General features: G+C 41.9%; 1 protein-coding gene across 5 annotated transcripts in view; it reads right to left on the reverse strand.

The window, feature by feature from the left end:
• Positions 1–19,428, reverse strand: part of LOC311058937 (apoptosis-stimulating of p53 protein 2-like) — a 61,721-nt gene that overhangs the window by 19,993 nt on the left and 22,300 nt on the right. For 2 of the 5 annotated variants that reach the window (XM_084076491.1, XM_084076490.1), the window contains exons 4-11: positions 16,818–16,931; positions 13,150–13,220; positions 11,532–11,633; positions 7,127–7,301; positions 6,030–6,211; positions 4,994–5,158; positions 4,554–4,592; positions 767–814 (exon numbers count right to left, since the gene is read on the reverse strand). In XM_084076491.1, the coding sequence (XP_083932617.1) occupies positions 767–814; positions 4,554–4,592; positions 4,994–5,158; positions 6,030–6,211; positions 7,127–7,301; positions 11,532–11,633; positions 13,150–13,220; positions 16,818–16,931 (896 nt within the window). The remainder of the gene's footprint in view (positions 1–766; positions 815–4,553; positions 4,593–4,993; positions 5,159–6,029; positions 6,212–7,126; positions 7,302–11,531; positions 11,634–13,149; positions 13,221–16,817; positions 16,932–19,428) is intronic. The other 3 variants (XM_084076493.1, XM_084076494.1, XM_084076492.1) reach the window with 2 other exon arrangements.

Raw genomic sequence — 19,428 nt, forward strand, 5'->3', positions numbered from 1 at the left:
TACAGTGAGTGAACAAAATAATACTGTGAAAGTCCTACATATTGTCGCCGTCAGGGAAGAAACCTCATATCTCTGTGTTTTCACTTTTTAATGTTTTTTTCTCGTAAAATGAATGCCCAACTTTTATCATACAAGAGTGTCGCACAAAAAGTAGTGACAATAGCAGATCTACAAGCTCAAAGCGCCTCGCCATGCGAGGTGTTTGAAGCTTGTAGATCGGCTATTTTCAAATAGACACAGGTTATTATAATATATCATTATTTCCTGAAAGGTTACCGTTTCGCTCATGCTAGGTTTCCACCCGACAATGACGATATACAGTATATCCACATTATAACCTGACTGACGTGTACATTGTGATGTTAGACAGTGTACCACTCATACTGAGCTGCTGAATTCAGACCCTCGTCCCTCGTGTGAAGACTTCTCTAAAAGCCTGATTTATACTTCATCGTACACTGGTGCTGCTCGCTGGAAATAGAGAGATCTATAAGCTCTGCACAAACACGACGCCATCGCGTGACGGAGCATGAATTAACCATTACACAAAAGCAAGTGGTGTCTGTTTGAGCCCAAGTTCCTGCCAAGAGTTATCGGTGCCGAGGCAAAAGAACAAAAAATCCAACAGTTTGTGTCGAGTCATGCTGCAGGAAAGGTCGGATTAAAATGAAAGGTGCATGTGTGTGAGTGTGTGTGTGTGTGTGGGGGTGGGGGTGGGGGTGGGGGGGGGTAGAGAAGGTTCAGCTCCGACGCTAGTTTTAGTTACCTGAAGATGAGTGTCTTTTGAAGCCCGCTCTTTACCAGGATAGCCATTCTTGAGAAAGTAAACAAAAAATAAAATAAAATAAAAAAATAACACAAGAATGCAACAGCAGTTCAAAAAAATAAATGCCAGGCAATCCCTCCCTGATCACCACACACAACCCCTAAATTATATAAATCTAATTGTGTCCTTCGATCCGATCGCTGGCCCTAACTGTGTGAATGTGTGGGATGAACTCTCGAGACCGAGCCTGTTCAGTCGGTATGGTGATACCTTGTCGGTTGTCGGGCAGAAACCTTGTATCTCCATATTTCAACTTCAAAGTAATGCCCGACTTCATCATAGTGACACCGGGCAAACAAAATAGCCGATCCACAAGCTCACTATTTTTTTTAAATTTGTTTTACAGTGAAAGGTGCTCATGGGTTTTATAAATATATTAATTTGTTTTACAGTGAAAGGTGCTTGTGGGTTTTATAAATATGAAACCAATGAAAAGCATCAACAAGAGCCGTGTAACTAAACAATAACTACATCGAATGCACTGGAACACAGGTTCTTTTTTTCCCCCTCACATTTCCTGAAAACTAAGGGTTTTGGAGTTACAAGGTTTCTGCGGGACAGCGGCGACATGCTTGGTGGGTGATGTCAAACAGAGCCTTGGTGTGTGGCTGGCGCAGGGAGCAGCCTGGATGGAGCGTGGCTTTGTGTGGCTGTGAAAAAGACCAACTCATTATGATTCCAGGCAGAGTGGTGGGTAAATCACCTCCTCATGTGGGCCTATTCAGACCATCACCCAACACTGGAGCGCACACGCGCGCAAACACACGCACACGCTCGCACACGCACACGCACACACACACACACACACACACACACACGTCACAATTGCTACATGATCGCGATTATCTGAGATAACCGTAATTATTTTTTGCATAATCGTCAAATTTGTTTCAATTCATCTGTATAAATCTACTCGTGGAAACATTTTCAAACATTTTCAAAAACAGCCAAAATAGCAAATCTACAAGCTCACAACGGGAGCTTCCACTATTTTGAAAGTATAAAATGATAAAATGCGTGGCATATTTTGGCCATGGTACAGTATTTATTTTGATTATTGGTACCGGTCATTGTCATTCATTTTGTATGTATATTTAAAACACAATTAAATTTGACATTTAACCACCAAAATGTTGCGCGCACACACACACACACACACACACACACACACACACACACACACACACACACACAAGCACACGCACAATCAAAATGAGGTGGTCTTCTGTAAATCCCAGATATTATTATTGTTATTATTAAATGTTGGCTACTCCCACCTCAAGGGTGCAGGTTGTTTCACTTCAACTGAAAGGCCTCACGGTGGCATTACGGGATCCACTATTGAGGCATCTACTCTAAGCTGTGCAGAGCAAGCTGTATTTGCAATGTAAATGCTTTGTGCAGCATGCTTAAAGCATGACTACATGCTCCTACTGTACATCCCCGAAACAGATCAAGCAGTTTCTGATGGCAACCTCAATAACAAGTATTGTTGTGTTCTCTACGAAGCAGCTATGTATAAAACAGTATTTAAACATTCACACTCTGCAACAGTATATACACATTATAGTTACGTGGTTGAATTTGGTTAATTTGATTGAGAAAAAGAAACTTAGCAGAGTTAGCATAGGTCACCGAAACACTAGTTTCGTGTAGCCAGGTGATCAGCGATCTCTACCTACAGATACATGTGGGGACGTCTACATTCAATGCAGGGATTCAAACTGGGTTGACAACCGTTTAACCCATTAAGACCTGAGACCGCGTCTAAAAAAATCGAAATCCTAAAAAAAAAAATGGAAAAAAATATAAAAAAAGAATTTTCACGATTTTTCAAAAATAGCCGATCTACAAGCTCGTACGAGCTTGTATATCTGCTATTTTTGAATAGCCAAAGACATCTAAAGTGACACAGATGCGTTCCAGGTATCAATGGGTTAAAGACGAACTGCATTGCAGAACCAACGCAAAGAACCTAGGGTGGTCTTTCAGGGATTCAGGGTTGGTTTTCAAAGCAGTAGGCCGTATGTCTAGGTAATCTTTGCGCTGATTTTCTCCGCTGTTCTAGCCCCCACATCAAATTTACATTTCCTCAGACGATAGGTAGGCAGAGATCACCAATCGTCTGGCTGTGCGACACCAAAACACCATCATTCTGTTTAAACAGCTTCAAGCTGATTGGGGGGGAAAAGAAAAGAGAGTTGTTGTTTTTTCAGGATACCTAGAAATCATGTGTTGTTATTTAAGAAGACGGACAGGATAGAAAATCATCCACATCAGCTAGGCTGTGAGTAGTTTTGTTTTTGTTGCCTGCCATCCTTGTCACCCATGTTTTCGCTACCCCGGAATGCATCACTTTTTCCTGCATCACTCTCTGACTGAAGCAACATTGAATATGTTAATTTCTCCTCCTAATAAACCATTTCAAAGAGGAGTTTGTTTACTCAGATTAAACGGTTCCCATGGCGACTCTGGTGTTCAAAACAACTCGGGAGGGAAGAGAGGGGCAAAGGAACAGGAGACGTCAGGGCAGTCAGCTCAGGAATCAAAAAATAAGCAACCAAAAGGACTTAAACACTATGTCCAATTAGTGTTTATTATATTGTTGTTGATGATAAAAAATGATGTTAGAATGAGTCATTGCAAGTCTTTGATTGTCTTGATGGAATTGGATCTAAAAGCTGCAATCCGTAACTTTTGTGTCCTACTCAGGTTTTTGAAACCGTGCTGCCGGCACAAGCACAGAAATTATACTGTTGAGCTGTATAACGGAAAGCCTGTTTGCAATACCTCTTTTTGACCAGTAGGGGGCCTACACCCAACCACAGGATATAAACTTCTCAACAGAAGAGAACTACAACCACCACAGTGGGTTTTTTATATTTTATTAGCACACTAACCAGGTTCTCCAACGTTTTAATTTCAAGGACCCCAGTTCGGTATTTGCATTAGGTCACAGACCGCCATAACTCTGAGAGAGTACAATTGTAACCCTTACGGGTCCATTTGGTTCCATTTCGTACACTCTCAGAGTTACAGACCTATACGGGTGCATTTGGTTCCTAACTATCAATCATTTAGCTGTGGACACAACTTTGAGAACTACTGCTCTACCATACAAAATGTACTTTTCTTCTCACTAAAAAAAGTTATGGATCGCAGCTTTTAAGTGGTCTGCAGTTTCCCGTGTCTCGTCAAGAGACTCGGTCAGAGAGAGAGAGAGAGAGAGAGAGAGAGAGAGAAAGAGATAGCATCTCCCATGACATTCCTGACGGTCTTCTCATGTCTGCCTGTTTTCGTTAACCCCTCAGCCTTCACAGAGCGGTTTTAAACCAAAGGGAACTGAGGGAAAAGGGGAGGGGGGTGGTAGAGTAAACTCCAAGATGGCATCATTATCAGTGTCTGAGATGTGATCGAACCCCCGCCAGCCTTTTTCACACAAACAGAGATAGAGATCAAAGAAGGGCTGAGGAAGAGACAGATCAGAAGGGACGTGTCTCCTTCCTGTCGAGGAGGTCGTTAAGGCCTATTTTATGCTCCGTTGCGCGATGATGTCGCACGACAACAACGGCCGCGAATAGCAGACCGTACAAGTTAACAAGGAGCTTGTACGGTCTGCTATTCTCGGCGCGCGACACCACTACGCAACGGAGTATGAATCGTGGCTTAAGGCTCCCTCGGTACAGAGAAGACAGCAGAGGGTTGAGAGGTTGAGGAGAAACCTTACTTTTGTACGGGCCGATTGGGACTGCCTGGGAATCTGTGGCTTCCGGAGGTAAACACATATAAACACACAGTCTTTTACTCCAGGGGTGTGGGACAACCTTTTTGGCATGTGATCTACTGTATCTAAGGCTGGAGAGATCTCATGTACTGTACAATCACCAGCCCAAGTCCACAGTGAAAATAACCACTGCTTCTAACCACTTAAAACCTTACACAGCACTTCTTTAACTAGAGTCCCCCAGGGACATGGCTGCCCACCTCTGCTTTACTCTGAACACTAGGGGGAGCTCTGAGTGAAACTATAACTAGTTTACAAAGCCTAACAAGGCAAACATAAATGTGTTTTTGATGAATATGCCCCAATGTTTCAAAGCCCAAAACACAATTAAAACCTCAGGTCTTAATGGGTCAACGTGCGACGCAGGAAAGCGGCTAACTCACCGGCAGGTTCTCTTTCTGCTGCAGCGCGGCCTTCTTCTTCCACAGGCGGTCTCTCAGCTCGCTCACACGCTTGTCCATGGCGGCCACCTCCAGGTTGCGCTTGTTCAGGCTGTCCCTCTGCTGCTGCAGCTTGGAGTTCTGCTCCTGGTTCAGCTTGTTCCTCAGCTGGATCGAGCGTCACCGCACGGGACGGGACGGGACAAACAGACAGAGAGGGGAGGGGGGAGGGGCAATTTAAATTTTTGTTAAATTTAGTTCAATTGAACGGAGTTCAATTAACATTTTACACACGATTCATTGCTGTAATATTGATTGAGTGTTACACGGCTTTGCTTTGCACTTACATTCATGCACACACGCACATAAATACTTACTTACACATACACGTGTGTGTACACATGCGTACACACATGTCAGTGGTTCTCAAAGTGAGGTCCGGGGGACCGTCAGGGTCCCTTGAGGGAGTTCCAAATGGACCCTTAAAGGTCTGTAACTCTGAGCTTGTACAAATGGAACCAAATGGACTGTTACGGGTCCATTTGAGATTCTCAGCGATTCCCAGGGCCCACACACGGTTGTCCCTCGCACGAGGCTAAAGATCAAAAGGTGACCAAGCCTTTGCGTGCACTGCCCCTAAGAGTGGTGCCCTCTGCTGTTAACTTTTTTGTATTCTTTTTTATGTTAAGACAGGCATTTACTACGTTTTTATATACCTGCAACTAATTTGCGTCATGTCCTGTTTTTATTTGCGATGTCCTTTTAATGACTGGTTGTTTGATTACTTATTTTATGCATCTTTTCTTACAACTATATGCTTTTATGTTTGTTTGTTTTTCTGTAAAGCACTTTGTGACTGTCATGTGAAAGGTGCTCTCTAAATACACATTTTCTTACTTAAGTTGCATTTGTACACTCTCAGAGCTATGGGGTCCTTGAAATAAAAAAGCTTGAGAACCACCGACATATATTGTGAGCTTGTAGATCAGCTATTGTTCGGTTCTCTCACACACACACACACACACACACACACACACACCTGCAGCTCCTTGTAGAGGCGGTCCAGCTCGGCCACAGAGCTCTGGTTGTCGTGGAAGGCGTCCATCTTGCCGTTCTTCAGCATCTCCAGCTGCCTGCTGAGCTCTTCCACCTTGGACACGGCCACCACCAGCTCCCTCTGCTTCTGCTGGAACAGGCTGTTCATCTGCTCTATCTCCTCCACTGCAGGGGCCAGGGAGGAGAGAGGAGGAGAGAGGAGCAGAGAGGAGTGAAAGAAGAGACAATTAAAGAAACTGTTCATCTGCTTGATCTCCTCCACTGCAGGAGGTAGAGAGAGGACATCCATCCATCCATCCTAGGTCACAATTATTACATAAACGTCTAAATTGCAATTATTTGAGATAATCGCAATTATTTTTGAATAATCGTCTACATGTTGATTCATTTTCACACATTTTCAAATATAAAAAAAGCAAAAATACTTCGTGACGCGTTGTAAGCTTGTAGATCAGCTATTTCAGCTTTTTTTTTACATGTATAAAATTGAAATACATATTAAATATGTTAATAACATTTGTACATTTAAGTTATTTGCCATATCTGCCCTGTGATTTTTTATTACGAAGCCTAAAAAGGCAAACAGACGTTTTTTTAATTCATATGTTCAATGGCAAACACAATTAAATCGTTAATCGCAATTATTTTAGTGACACTTAATCGTCAATTTAAATTTGTAATTTTGACAGCCATAATCCATCCATCACGTGCACTCACCCTAATATGTCACATTTTTTACATAATCGTGTGCTCGCAATTATTTGAGATTATCACAATTTTTTTTACATAATTGTGAATCGTTTCCATATTCGTCTGCATAAATGAATCTGTTGAAAATGTGCCATTTGTTTTTTAAATTTGAAAGTATAAAATAATGAAATGCATGGCCTGTTTTGACCATATTATTGTATATTTTGATTATTGGACCATCATCAGTGATTTCTGTGTATATTTATAGTTATTTGTCATATCGTAACTCCAATGCCAAAAAGACTCTTAAATCATTATTAATCGCAATTATTTTCCACATCAGTCATCAACTAACATGTCATGATCACCGGCGCGGGGCCTAGTACTCACCCAGCTTGCCGTTGCTGAGGCGTTTGTGCTCCACCTGGCCCTTGAGGGCCCGGACCTTCTTCAGCCGGGTCTCCTGGTTCTCCACGTTCTCGCGGAGGCGCAGCAGCTTCTCCTGCTCCGAGGCCTGCTGCTGCTGCCGCTGCTCCTGCTGCTTCAGGTAGCGCAGACGCTGCTCCTGAACAACAGGAGGACGGAGGAGAGAGGGACACACACACACACCCACATATAAGTTCGTTAGGGTCGTTCAACAGCTTAATTAGCTCTGAGGTAACAACAGCTCATTACAGTTAAGGACATTAGCCACTTAAACCCCGGCATTGTGGGGAGAGCTTTCGCAGAAATTAGCAGAAAATTAGCAGAAAATAGCAGAACGACAAGCTCACAACTGCGACGCGTTGTGAGCTTGTTGGTCGGCTGTTTAATTACGTCAATTTGTGGTTATATTCACAAATATCGGCCTCCCTTTCCGAGGAAAAGTAGGAGTATGGACCTCGCTTAAGGATCGGACATGGTTAACGTGTGTGTTCTTTATTGTCTTTTTGTCCTGCATAATGCAAGCTTTGTTGAGTGCATGTTGTGGACTATTGTTCATTACTGATGGTGTGTCTTGGGTGTGTGTGTGTGTGTGTGTGTGTGTGTGTGTGTGTGTGTGTGTGTGTGTGTGTGTGTGTGTGTGTGTGTGTGTGTGTGTGTGTGTGTGTGATGTCTTTATCCTGCTGTAACTCTACAGTACTTTCTCTTGCCCCTTTAACTGTATCGTAAAGGTTTCATGACATCAAATTTCTATTTTCTTTTATTGTTCGTTTTTTTTTTGTGGGGGGGGGGGGGGTTTCTGACCTCAATTACTCTCAATTTCAGGGTGGACACTCTAATCACAAGGCCACCCACGCATGCAATACCATAATATACAACAGTGGTAGGGGTCCTTCAGGGGGTTAGGGTTAAAATGTTGAAACATTAACAGCACAAATCTTGTATGGGGGGGGTCCATGGCACAAGATATTTTCAGACGGGGGTCGTCCACAGCCAATTCGGGGGTCCTGGACATGGAAATGTTTGAGAATCACTGATAGATACCCTATTCCACACCACACCCATGCCATAACTTACTTAGCTTATAATTAATACTATAGTTTCAATCAGGTCTATCACTTACAGTGCCTTTAAATCAGTGGTTCTCAAACTTTTTCATGTCAAGGACCCCCAGAATGATATGCATTTGGCCGCGGACCTCCAAGTCAAAATATTTTGTTTCAGGGACCACCCCAGAAGCAAAGATTTCAGTTACAAATGTTCGCTTTAAAAATATATAAATTCAAAGATTTGCACAAATGTCCACAATTTTTCATAAATAGCAGATCAACAAGCTCATCGTGTGGTACTCTGTGCCGCAACTATGAGCTTGTATATCTGCAATTTTTTAACTAATTTTGCTGGGGGCCCCATGTAACCCCCTAAGGACCCCACTTTGAGAACCAACGCTTTAAAATCATCCAGTAACAGTTCAAACTCAGCGGTGTGATATAAAAACAAGCTAGAAGCGCTTCCTGGGTGAGCACAATGCAGCCTTTGTGCTGCCTCTGCTCTGTTCAGGTGATGATGTCACTCTGCAAAGCCAGTTTGTTGACATGACTGCTGTGCTGTCTACTAGCATACTGTAGGTCAGTGGTTCTCAACCTGTGGTCCCCACATGAATTTTTTTTTTGGGGGGGGGGTCCCCAGATAACAGTAAAGTGGCAATTTTAGGACTTTTAACCCATTAAGACCTGAGGCGATTCTTAAAAATGTTTTCTAAATTCTAACAGTTTTTTGAAAAAAAATAAAAATAAAAATAAGAATGAAAAAGAATTCTAGATTTTTCAGAAAGAGCAGATCTACAAGCTCATAGCGCGGCACTCGGTGCCGCGCTATGAGCTTGTATATCTGCTATTTTTGAATAGCCAAAGACATCTAAGTGACACAGATGCGTTCCAGGTCTTAATGGGTTAAGACCTTTTTAATACCTAAAAAAAAGAAATGAATGAAATGAAAAAAGACCATTACTGCATCAAAAGTAATCAACAAACTATACTACAAAAACTGGTAAAACTCTGGCCAAATTGTCAAATAATATAAGAAAGAGGCAACAATTTTGGAAATAGATGATCTACAAGCTCACAGCGCCTCGTGTGAGCTATTTTCACAATATTTATCTGTGGAACTAAATCGAATGCCTCAATTCCTAATATTCCAAGTGCTTGTCACAGGGTGGGGGTCCCCAGTTCAAATATGATTATCTTGGGGGGGGTCTCTGCCTGAAAAGGTTGAGAACTACTGCTGTACGTGACTGATCCACGGCTACATTCTCAAGCTCACTGCGTTGTCCATAAGCATGCACACTAGAGTTGCAAAAGTTAATCAAACTAATCGATTTAATTGATTATAAAATATTTAATAATACAAAATATATAGATTTTAACAAAATAAAATAAAATTCAAAAATAGATAAAATAGCCGATTGGCTATTTTTGCGCTACACTGTTGTACAACAAAGTATAGAAAATAGGGCGCATGTGGTTAATCAGACTTATCGATTTAGTCGAATTATAGAAAGAATCAATTTGAATGTATTTGTGTCAATTCCTTGAAAGAAGAATATCCAGCCCCACAAACGTGCTTCTCAATTATTCGATTAACCTAAAAAGTAATTGATAGAATGATCATCATCATGATGATAGAACAATCACTAAGAAGATAATCGATAGTCGCAGCCCTAATGTCTATGCATCCATCCATTTCTCTCTATATATAAACAGACACGTACACAGACAGACAGACAGCTGTCTGAGAGAAATGTTCTTCAGCTAATACAGACACTCAGACTGCTTATAGATTAGATATTATAATAGTCCAACTACTGTATGTCCTGCTCCGCAGAGGGACAATGTTTTTAGATGCCTCAGCAGCAGCCAGGAACACAACGAAACTCTAAAAAAAAAAGAAAACGCCATCCAGAGATTGAATTCTATTATGGCCGTTATCTGTCAAAACGTCTCCCTCATCATCCTCCTCCTCCTCATTCTGAGCTTGGCAAGAAGACATAAATCCTGAGTGTGGCCAGAGGAGAGACATTTCATCGCTGTCGAGGCGGAAACCTCATATCTCCATCCTTTTTTTCGTAGATTAATGTCCTACTTTGTCATACTACAGTGTCACACAAAATTAGCAAAAAATTGCCGATCTACAAGCTCAAAACGTTTTGTGATGGATTTTGAGCTTGAAGAATTTTTGCAATTTTTTTTAAATCCTGAAAAGTAACAGTTTTGAACATATGAGGTTTCCACCCGACAGCAAAGATTTATGAAAACCAACACAGTCCAAAGTCAGCTCATCGCAGCTTTGTAGCGATCCACACAGCTTGTTTGATCTTGTTGCTGTCGGGCAGAAACCTTGTATCTCCATAAATGTCACTTCTCATGTTGTTTTTTTTTGTTGTTGTAAATGAACACCCTACTTCATCATGCAAGTGTGTCGCACAAACGTACGTTTTTCAATGTTTCTTTTTAAATAATAATAAAAAAAAGGAACGGTTTTGGACATACAAGCTTTCCACGCGACAGAAACGATGTTCTAAATCCTGAATGCCGACTGACGCTCCCCATGTTCAATCTCCCAGAGTGTTTCGGTACACCACCGCTCCCCATCTGAGCCACTTTGTTGTGATTGTTGTGTTCCTCTCCACCCCTCCTTTAATCTCTCCGTCTCTCTGCTTTCTCTCCTCGCCGGCTTTTACACTTTCATCCGTCTCTTTCAGCCGTTTTGCCTTGGTCGTGTCCACCCGTTTCTCAACCCAATCCACCCCCCCCCCCCCTCCCTCATCTCCTCTCGTCACCATCTACCCATTCTTGCCAGTCTCTCTCTTTCTCTCTCTCAATACCACAATGTTAAAAGGATTATATTTTTAGACAGATGCTAGGTAATTTTTTTACCTGGTTTCCTATTGTTTCAATGTGCATAATATTATTTTGATAGTCTATTGTTTAGCCCAGTGGTTCTCAAACTTTTTCATGTCAAGGACCCCCAAAATGATATGTATTGAGCTTATGAGCTTGTAGATCTGCTATTTTTGAAAATATCTGCTATTTTTGAACAGCCAAACTATAAAGTATGGTTAAAGTGGTTAAAATGATTGAGACACTATTTAGCTGGGGACCCCCTGGTATCCCTCCATGGACCCCTGGGGGTCCCCGGACCCCACTTTGAGAACCAAGGGTGTTTACACTGATGCTAGGTTCTTGGTTTACCTGCGATCCTAGTTTACGGAGGCGCTACACTGTCTCTCTGCATTTGATGTATGTGTTTACCTTGCTTATTGTAAGTCGCTCTGGATAAAATCTGCTAAAAATGCCTAAATTGTAAATGGTACCTTGGAAGCCAGAAGTTGCTGCTGTGCGTCTATCTGTTGCTGCTGTCTGGAAGCCATCTCCTGCAGCTCAGCCAGGGTCATGTCCATCCTGGGAGCCCCCACCTGGACAAAGAGACAAATGCTCATTCATATACCGCTGTCTGAAACATTGTACAGTGTTTGTTTGTTTTGGTCATGCTTCATGTTCTTGCACTTTATATAGTGCAAGAATACAAATGTTTCTGAGGATCGGATGTATTATGGTATTAACTATTTAATTCCACACTCTCTAGGATTTACTGACCATAAAAGCGAACCTTTCAGGAACGGGGCCTGAAAGACCCTCTCCTAGGTTTCCTGGAGTTCTATAAATATCTTTGGAGACTTAGCAGGCATTCATTTAAGCCTGAGTGCACTCTACTTCAACAATGCATCAAGTATAATGTTGAATTATGTATATTATAATGTATTTATGTATGTTTACAATGTAACAACACATCCATTTACATTATCCTGCCTATGCTTTTTGTATCTGTCCCATTAACTTACACTTGTTGATGAACGTTTTAACTATGTTCAGTAGTGATGATGTCATCATATAAATACGTGTGTGTGTGTGTGTGTGTGTGTGTGTGTGTGTGTGTGTGTGTGTGTGTGTGTGTGTGTGTGTGTGTGTGTGTGTGTGTGTGTGTGTGTGAATCAGGCAAATCCAAGCCCCATTGCCTTAAGTTGTAAAATAAATGTTAAACACATTTTCTTTAAATGATATAAAACATACTGTATGTGAACAAGAAATGTGGCACTGATCGATGTAGCGGTTTGAGAGACTAGGTCCGGACACAGACACACACACTTTCTCTCTCTCTATCTCTCCCTCTCTCTCATATAGATGGCTAGCGTCTTTCAGAGGCATGCCGTAACAAAATGTTATTATCTGTATCATTTGAACATTAGCCCATTAAAACCGGGAAAGCATCTTGTGTCATTTTAGATTTTTGCGTTAGCAGACATACAAAGCTCACAGCGTGTCACTTTGTGCCGCGCTGCGAGCTTGTACTTCTGCTATTGTTGAACATTTTTGAAAAATCTTGAACGTGTCGTGAGAACTACTGATTTTTGCCTCAGGTCTTAACGGGTTAGAACAGTTTTTCAGGCCAACGACCCCTTAGCTGAGAGAGAGATGAAGCAGGGACCCCTACTACATATTTTATAAAATTGTGCTTTCATAGATTTCATAGACTCGTTTGACAGCACTATCATCGGTGTGTAAATTAATGTTATTTTGTTCGTTTATTTTCTATTAATATGTTTATTTTCTATTAATATGTTGGATTCATACTAATGTGTATTTTGAGACAGTTAACCTTTTAAACCCTCAATATTTAGTCAACTTGACCGTTGGCTCTGTACTCGGTCTTTTTCCCCCTCTACACCAACTCACCGAAAATAGCCGATCTACAAGCTCACAACGCCTCGCAACGCGAGGCGTTGTGAGCTTGTAGATCGGCTATTTTCGGCTAATGTTCCCCATCACACAAAGATTTGGCGGACCCCCTATAGTAACTCTGAGGACCTGAGGGTTAGAAAATGAGTGTCACGAATTTGTAAAGGTAAAGTAAAACGTATGTTGTAGACTCACCCCATTCTCCATCCTTCGGTCGGGAGGAGCCTTCACTCCGTTCCTCTTGGGCTCCAGGCTTCTGGAGCCTCCTGCGTAGCCAGCAAAACGACACAACACCCGCTCAGTCATTAACATTTTCCCGCAGCGATCAATATAATCAAAAACTATTAAAAAAAATAATAATAATAATCTGCTTCCCGGTTATTCAATTTAACCTACACGAGCAAGATTTAAGTCGGTTATTGGTTGTAAATAATATATTTGCGTATATTGTGGGCTAATTGCCCGGCCCTACTCGAAACTCCAGCAAACGCGGAGACAAAACAAACAAGTTTGCCTTCACAGAAGGCTGTCACAAAAGTGTCAGGAAGCTTCTCTTCTCTTTCTCTCTCTCTCTGTCTCTCTCTCCCCCCATCCCTCCCTCCTCGGTCTAAACACACCTAGGTGTGTATAGCCAGTCCTCTTTAGGCCGGCTCCGCAAGGGGTCAGAGGTCAACAGGAGTTTAGACAAACACAGACTGGCTTGTGTGAAGCAGCTTTAGAGCTTCAGTTCTTCTCGGGGACACACAAAGAGATCAGTGTCGTCTTCAGACCCGTCATAATCTCCAAAGGGATTTAACCTACAACTCAGCAGGCCGCTCCCTTTGTGTGTCTGTCTGTATGTGTGTGTGTGTGTGTGTGTGTGGGGGTGTGTGTGTTGCGTGTGCGTACGTTCCACGTGTCTGTGGAGCACGTATGTTGTTGATCCAGGTTATTAGCCCATTCAAACCGGGAAAGCATCTGTGTCATTTTAGTTTTTTTGCATTGGCTATTCAAAAATAGCAGATCTACACCCTCACAGCGCGGCACGAAGTGACGCGCTGTGAGCTTGTAGATCTGCTATTTTTGAAAAATCGTGAATTTGCGCAAATCTTTGAAATAAATATTTTTTAAAGCGAACATTTTTTAACTCAAATCTTTGCTTCTGGGGGTCAGTGGAACAAAATAGTTTGAGATGGGGGTCCACGGCCAAATACATATCATTTTGAGGGGTCCTTGACATGAAAAGGTTTGAGCACCACTGATATAACAACGTACGTTTTTCATAAAACTGTTAAGACTGTAAAGACATTTTTAGAATTGGCTTCAGGTCTTAATGGGTTAACACGTCGGGAGGGGTCTTAGGGAGTCGGTGGAGCAGAACGCAGACCCTCTGGAGCACCGTGGCCCGTTGAACAAAGCCCCTTTAAACTTACATAATGGCTTTGAGCAGCGACCCTTTGACATACGTTACATACGTGTGTTGACACTCTGTCAGTCAGCGAGACCAGACCATATTAAGCCTTCAAAGGGAGACGCATGAGAACACTTATTAGCTGCAGCTCTGCAGCCAACAAGAACAAGCTTAGTCCACCTGCTCAAGGAAACCACAGCACCCAACATGGCGTCTATTATTATTTTGCATATTTGATATCTGCTGCCATTAGATATGTCTTTTATTTGTACACACAACTCTGCCGTACACTACGTATTTGATGTTTTTGCTCTTACTTGAGCTCTTTTTCTTATTGCTTATTTAAAGGAGAAGGAGACACCCGCACATCGTCTTCGCTTACTCAATAAATAAACACTTACTAAATTTGCAGACCTTCCTCAGGTCTTTTGACCGAAACGTTGCACATTTAATACATATGTTTCTTTATTGAGCAAGCGAAGACAGAAGTGTGTGGGCGTCTCCTGCTCCTTACACGTTGCTGCTCCACCTATACACACACCTGTCGCTGAGCCTTGTAATCAGGTGTGCAAAAGACTTTGTTTATCTTATTGTTTATTTAAAATGTTACTGCAGTTCATGGGAAGCATGCACAAAATAATTTCACCCACTTTTTTTTTTATACACAGTGTAAACTTGGGATGTGACTCTAAAAAACTGAAGTTAAGTTGAGTTATTAAAATTAGTACTTAACAGCGGCATAGATCGATTAGTACACGGTTAGCGCCATAAACACGCCACGATGATCCATGTGCGTAACGCAGTTCAGAAAAAGCACACCAGACGTTTGTAAAAGAACAACCTGACTGACACCCGGCTGTGTTGTAGCGGCTGAGCTGAGCTGAGCTAACCGTGTGGGAAAACAAGAGCAGGCTAAGATAACAGGAAAAGAAAACAGGCATCTAATCCCTGCTCCAGACTCAAGCTCTGAGGGGGGTAAGAGGGCTTAGTTATGCAACCGGACAGGATAGAGCGGGACTAAAATACTAGGCTTTCTATCTGTAATTCTAAGAAAACTGAAAAGTAGCAGGCTTATGGCAATGTTGCTGGGACATCCTAGGACTGCAACTATCAATTATTTCCTTAATAATTATTCCATCGATTACTTTTTTGATTAATCGAATAATCGAGACAGTTTTTTTTGTTCATTTCTTTTTTCCATTTGAGCCCTATTTTATACTTTGTTGCACAGCGGTGTCATGCTAAATTTGTGAAATAAACTACCCTATCTACAAGCTCACATTTCACAAAGCAAGGAGTTGTGAGCTTGTTAGATCTGCTATTTTTACTATCTAGAAAAAAGTATGAGCTTTTCTTTTTTCTTATAATGACGCGCCCGAAATAAGCATAGATTATTAACAGATTTGTTTTTTTAATCGTTTACATATTATTATTATTAAAATGGATTAAATTGATTAGTTGGATTAAGTGTTGCACCTCTACTGGGACACTTCTCCTCTGACTCCATGCCTCTAACATTCAGGCTAAATGAGGCTTGGTGGGGAATTTGAAGCCTGTTCATAAAAATCCATGTCTGGATCTAGAGGGGGTCCTGTAGGATACATGCTCCACAGCTGTACGATTGGAAAGTTATGTAATACACCTTTCCCACATGATCCCACCTGCAGTGAGTGTGCGTGTGTGCGTGTGTGTGTACTGTGTATACAACGTTCGAGGAATCCCAGGAGCCGACGGACCAGGTGTCAAATGTATTTTTCCTTTAAGAGTCAGCTTCTTATGCAAGACAGGTCTGCTCGTCTGGAACCTTGTCTCTGACCTATTATCAGGTGTGTCTGACCTATTATCAGGTGTGTCTCACCTATTAGCAGGTGTACGTGTGTTATGGGGGTCTTTGAAATTAAAACGGTTTGAGAACCACCGGTATTGTAATCGTATAGTAGACGTGAAGTCCACATTCCAGCTCCGACAGCGTGATAAAACCGGTTCAGGAAACGATTCCAAAATGTGATGCAACCGATTGCGGTTCCTCAATGTTGGATCCGGTTCCGGATCCCAACCCTATGTGTAGGTGTGTGTGTGTGTGTGTGTGTGTGTGTGTGTGTGTGTGTGTGTGTGTGTGTGTGTGTGTGTGTGTACCAGTGTGGATTTTGACACCAAATGTTGATTTAGTTTTAGTCATAGCCTTTTGAATCAAATTCCATTTAGTTTTAGTCATATTTTAGTCATCTGAAATTCTTTGCTTTTTGTCTAGTTTTAGTCGACTAAATATCATGAGATTTTAGTCGACTAAATATACAGTTGATTTAGTCGACTAAAATGTATCTTGGCGGTGCCTTGATGGCGTCGTAATGGCCGATTTTACGCTTGGTTGCATGCTGAAAATAGCCGATCTACAAGCTCACAGCGCGAATTTTTCGTCATAGTTTTAGTCGATGAAATCAACACTGGTGTGTACACAGAGGTGGACACTTACCGGATTCCCTGCTGGGGGCTCGGTCGTGCCGCAGGAAGAAGCGGACCTCGGCCCGGTGCTGCCCCCATCGCTGCAGCACATCCAGCATCCTCTCCCCATCGCCTACGGGACGCTCTGCACTCAGGACACACAGAAGAGCAAATACAATAAACGACATCATAAGAGCAGGTCTGCTGTTAGGATTATGGCTTTGGTGTTTCCTAAACAATAGGCTCTATGCACAGCAGCCATATTGGACAGAAATTGGGCCCCTTCCTTGCTTCCTTCACAGGTGTTACCACCAATGACACTAATGAAGGCTCTGTTCCATTTAGTGTAGCACATGCAGTGGTTCTCAAACTTTTTTCATTTCAAGGACCCCCATAACTCTGAGAGTGTACAAGTGGAACCAAATGGACCCGGGAGGGTCCATTTGGTTCCATTTGTACACTCTCAGAGTTACACCCTCTCAAGGAACCATGAGGGTGCCTGGACCACACTTTGAGAACCACTAGTATTTCTAGTGAGCCAACATGCACAATATCAGCACCCTGACTCTGTTTGACCAGAATGGAACAGAGCCTTCATTAGTATCATTGGTAACACCTGTGAAGGAAGTCAGAAGAGGCCCAATTTCTTTCCAATATGGCTGCTGTGCATAGAGCCCATTGGCACAATATGTAGAATAGTAGTTCTCAAACTTTTTTATGTCAAGGACCCCCAAATTAATACTATATTAGCCTGCGGACCCCCATTTGCAAAGATATGCCAGAGACCCCCATAAGAGAAGATTTTTACAGCTCTAGCAGTGATTCTCAAACATTTTAATTTCGAGGACCCCCCAGTTTGACATCCATTAGGGCTAGGGACCCCCATGTAATGGCATTTCTATCTCTGGGACCCCAATTTATATTGTAAAAACAATGTCAATTTAACTCTGAGAGAGTAAAAATGGAACCAATGTAGGGTCCATTTGGTTCCTTACCATCTATCATTTAGCTGGGGACCCCCTGGAACTCCCTCAAGGACCCCTGGGGGTTCCCGGACTCCACTTTGAGAACCAATGATGTAGAACTATGATGGTATCATTCTAAACTAGGGATCCTCAAATGGCGGACTCAGGTCCTGACCTAAACCAAACCACAACAATCTCCAGACTCTAGACAAATTATACTTTTTCTAATATATCGTTTGTATCAGCTGTGAGACGCTATCGTGACGCTATGAGTCAGAATGTTCTTTGTGGACCTTTAAGATTTGTATTTAAAGTACCGATGATGTGGTAAACCTATGTTCAGCCAACCAGTTAAAGAAATTGCAGATTGAGGCTTTAACCTTCGCTTTTATGACATAACCCAATTGCCATTAGGGTTTTATGGAAGATGCTTCTGAAAATCAATTCACAATTTAAATTTAAAGCAGTAGAACATGTATAGATTGATAGTTTGACCCATCCAAATACACTTTTAATCTAAAATGACTGAACTCAGCCGTGGCGAGTGAAATCTTTAATCCAATGGTCTTCAACAGGGGGTCCGGGACCCCTAGGGGCTCCTCAGAGTTACTATAGGCGGGCCGCCAAATCTTGGCCAAACATTTGGACAAAACAGCATATCTATGAAATCTATGAAAAAGTATAATCTGCGACACAATTTTATACAGTATGTAAGGGGTGCCTGTTTTATCCCTGTCTCAGCTAAGGGGTCCATGGACAGAAAAACATTGAAGACAGTGACACCGGTATAATCCATGTACACCAGTGGTGTAGTAAGTAACTAAGTACATTTACTCAAGTACTGTACATAAGAACAATTTTGAGGTACTTTTACTTTACTGGAGTATTTCCAATTGTCTATACTTTTACTTCTACTCCACTACATATCAGAGGCAAATATTGTACTTTTACTCCACTGCAATTATTTGAAAAATGTTGTTACATTATAAAACATAAATTAACCACTTTAGCCCTATCTTATACCTAGGCTATTTGATAATAGCCGATCTACAAGCTCACAACGCGTCGCATCGCGACGCGTTGTGAGCTTGTAGATCTGCTATTTTCAAACATTTCAGTACTTTAACGTTTGGTACTTTAAGCACATTTTGATACCAATACTTTTGTACTTTTACTCAAGTGCATTTTGAACACCAGGCTTTTATTTGTGACAGAGCACTTCTACATTGCAGTATTGATACTTTTACTTAAAGTAAAACATTTGAGTACTATTTCCACCACTGATGCACACACACACACACACACTACACAAGACAATGCTACGGTTGTGTGTGTAGGTGAAGAAGCGTGCTTTGTGAATGCTGTCGGACCGCACCAGCCTGCCTGTGCCGGCCTACATTCAGCCAGAGTATTAATTTCAACGGGACACCCGTCCAAACGCACTGCATCTTCATGAGGAACGGCCTCGGGGGAAAACGGCCGCCGTCTATTATACATTATTTTGGCTACCGAGCCCAGAGAGCTCATCATTCAGCCTCATTACTACTGCCTTTTTCATTAAACAAATGGACCAACACATAACAGCTGAGTGAGGATTATTTGGACCTTGAGATAAAAAAAAAAAAAACACAGTTTGGAATTATTGTGTAATTATCATTATATTGATAATAATTGCAT

The sequence above is a fragment of the Gymnoscopelus microlampas genome (assembly GCF_963454915.1).
Source record: "Gymnoscopelus microlampas genome assembly, chromosome: 13".
Classification (NCBI taxonomy): domain Eukaryota; kingdom Metazoa; phylum Chordata; class Actinopteri; order Myctophiformes; family Myctophidae; genus Gymnoscopelus; species Gymnoscopelus microlampas.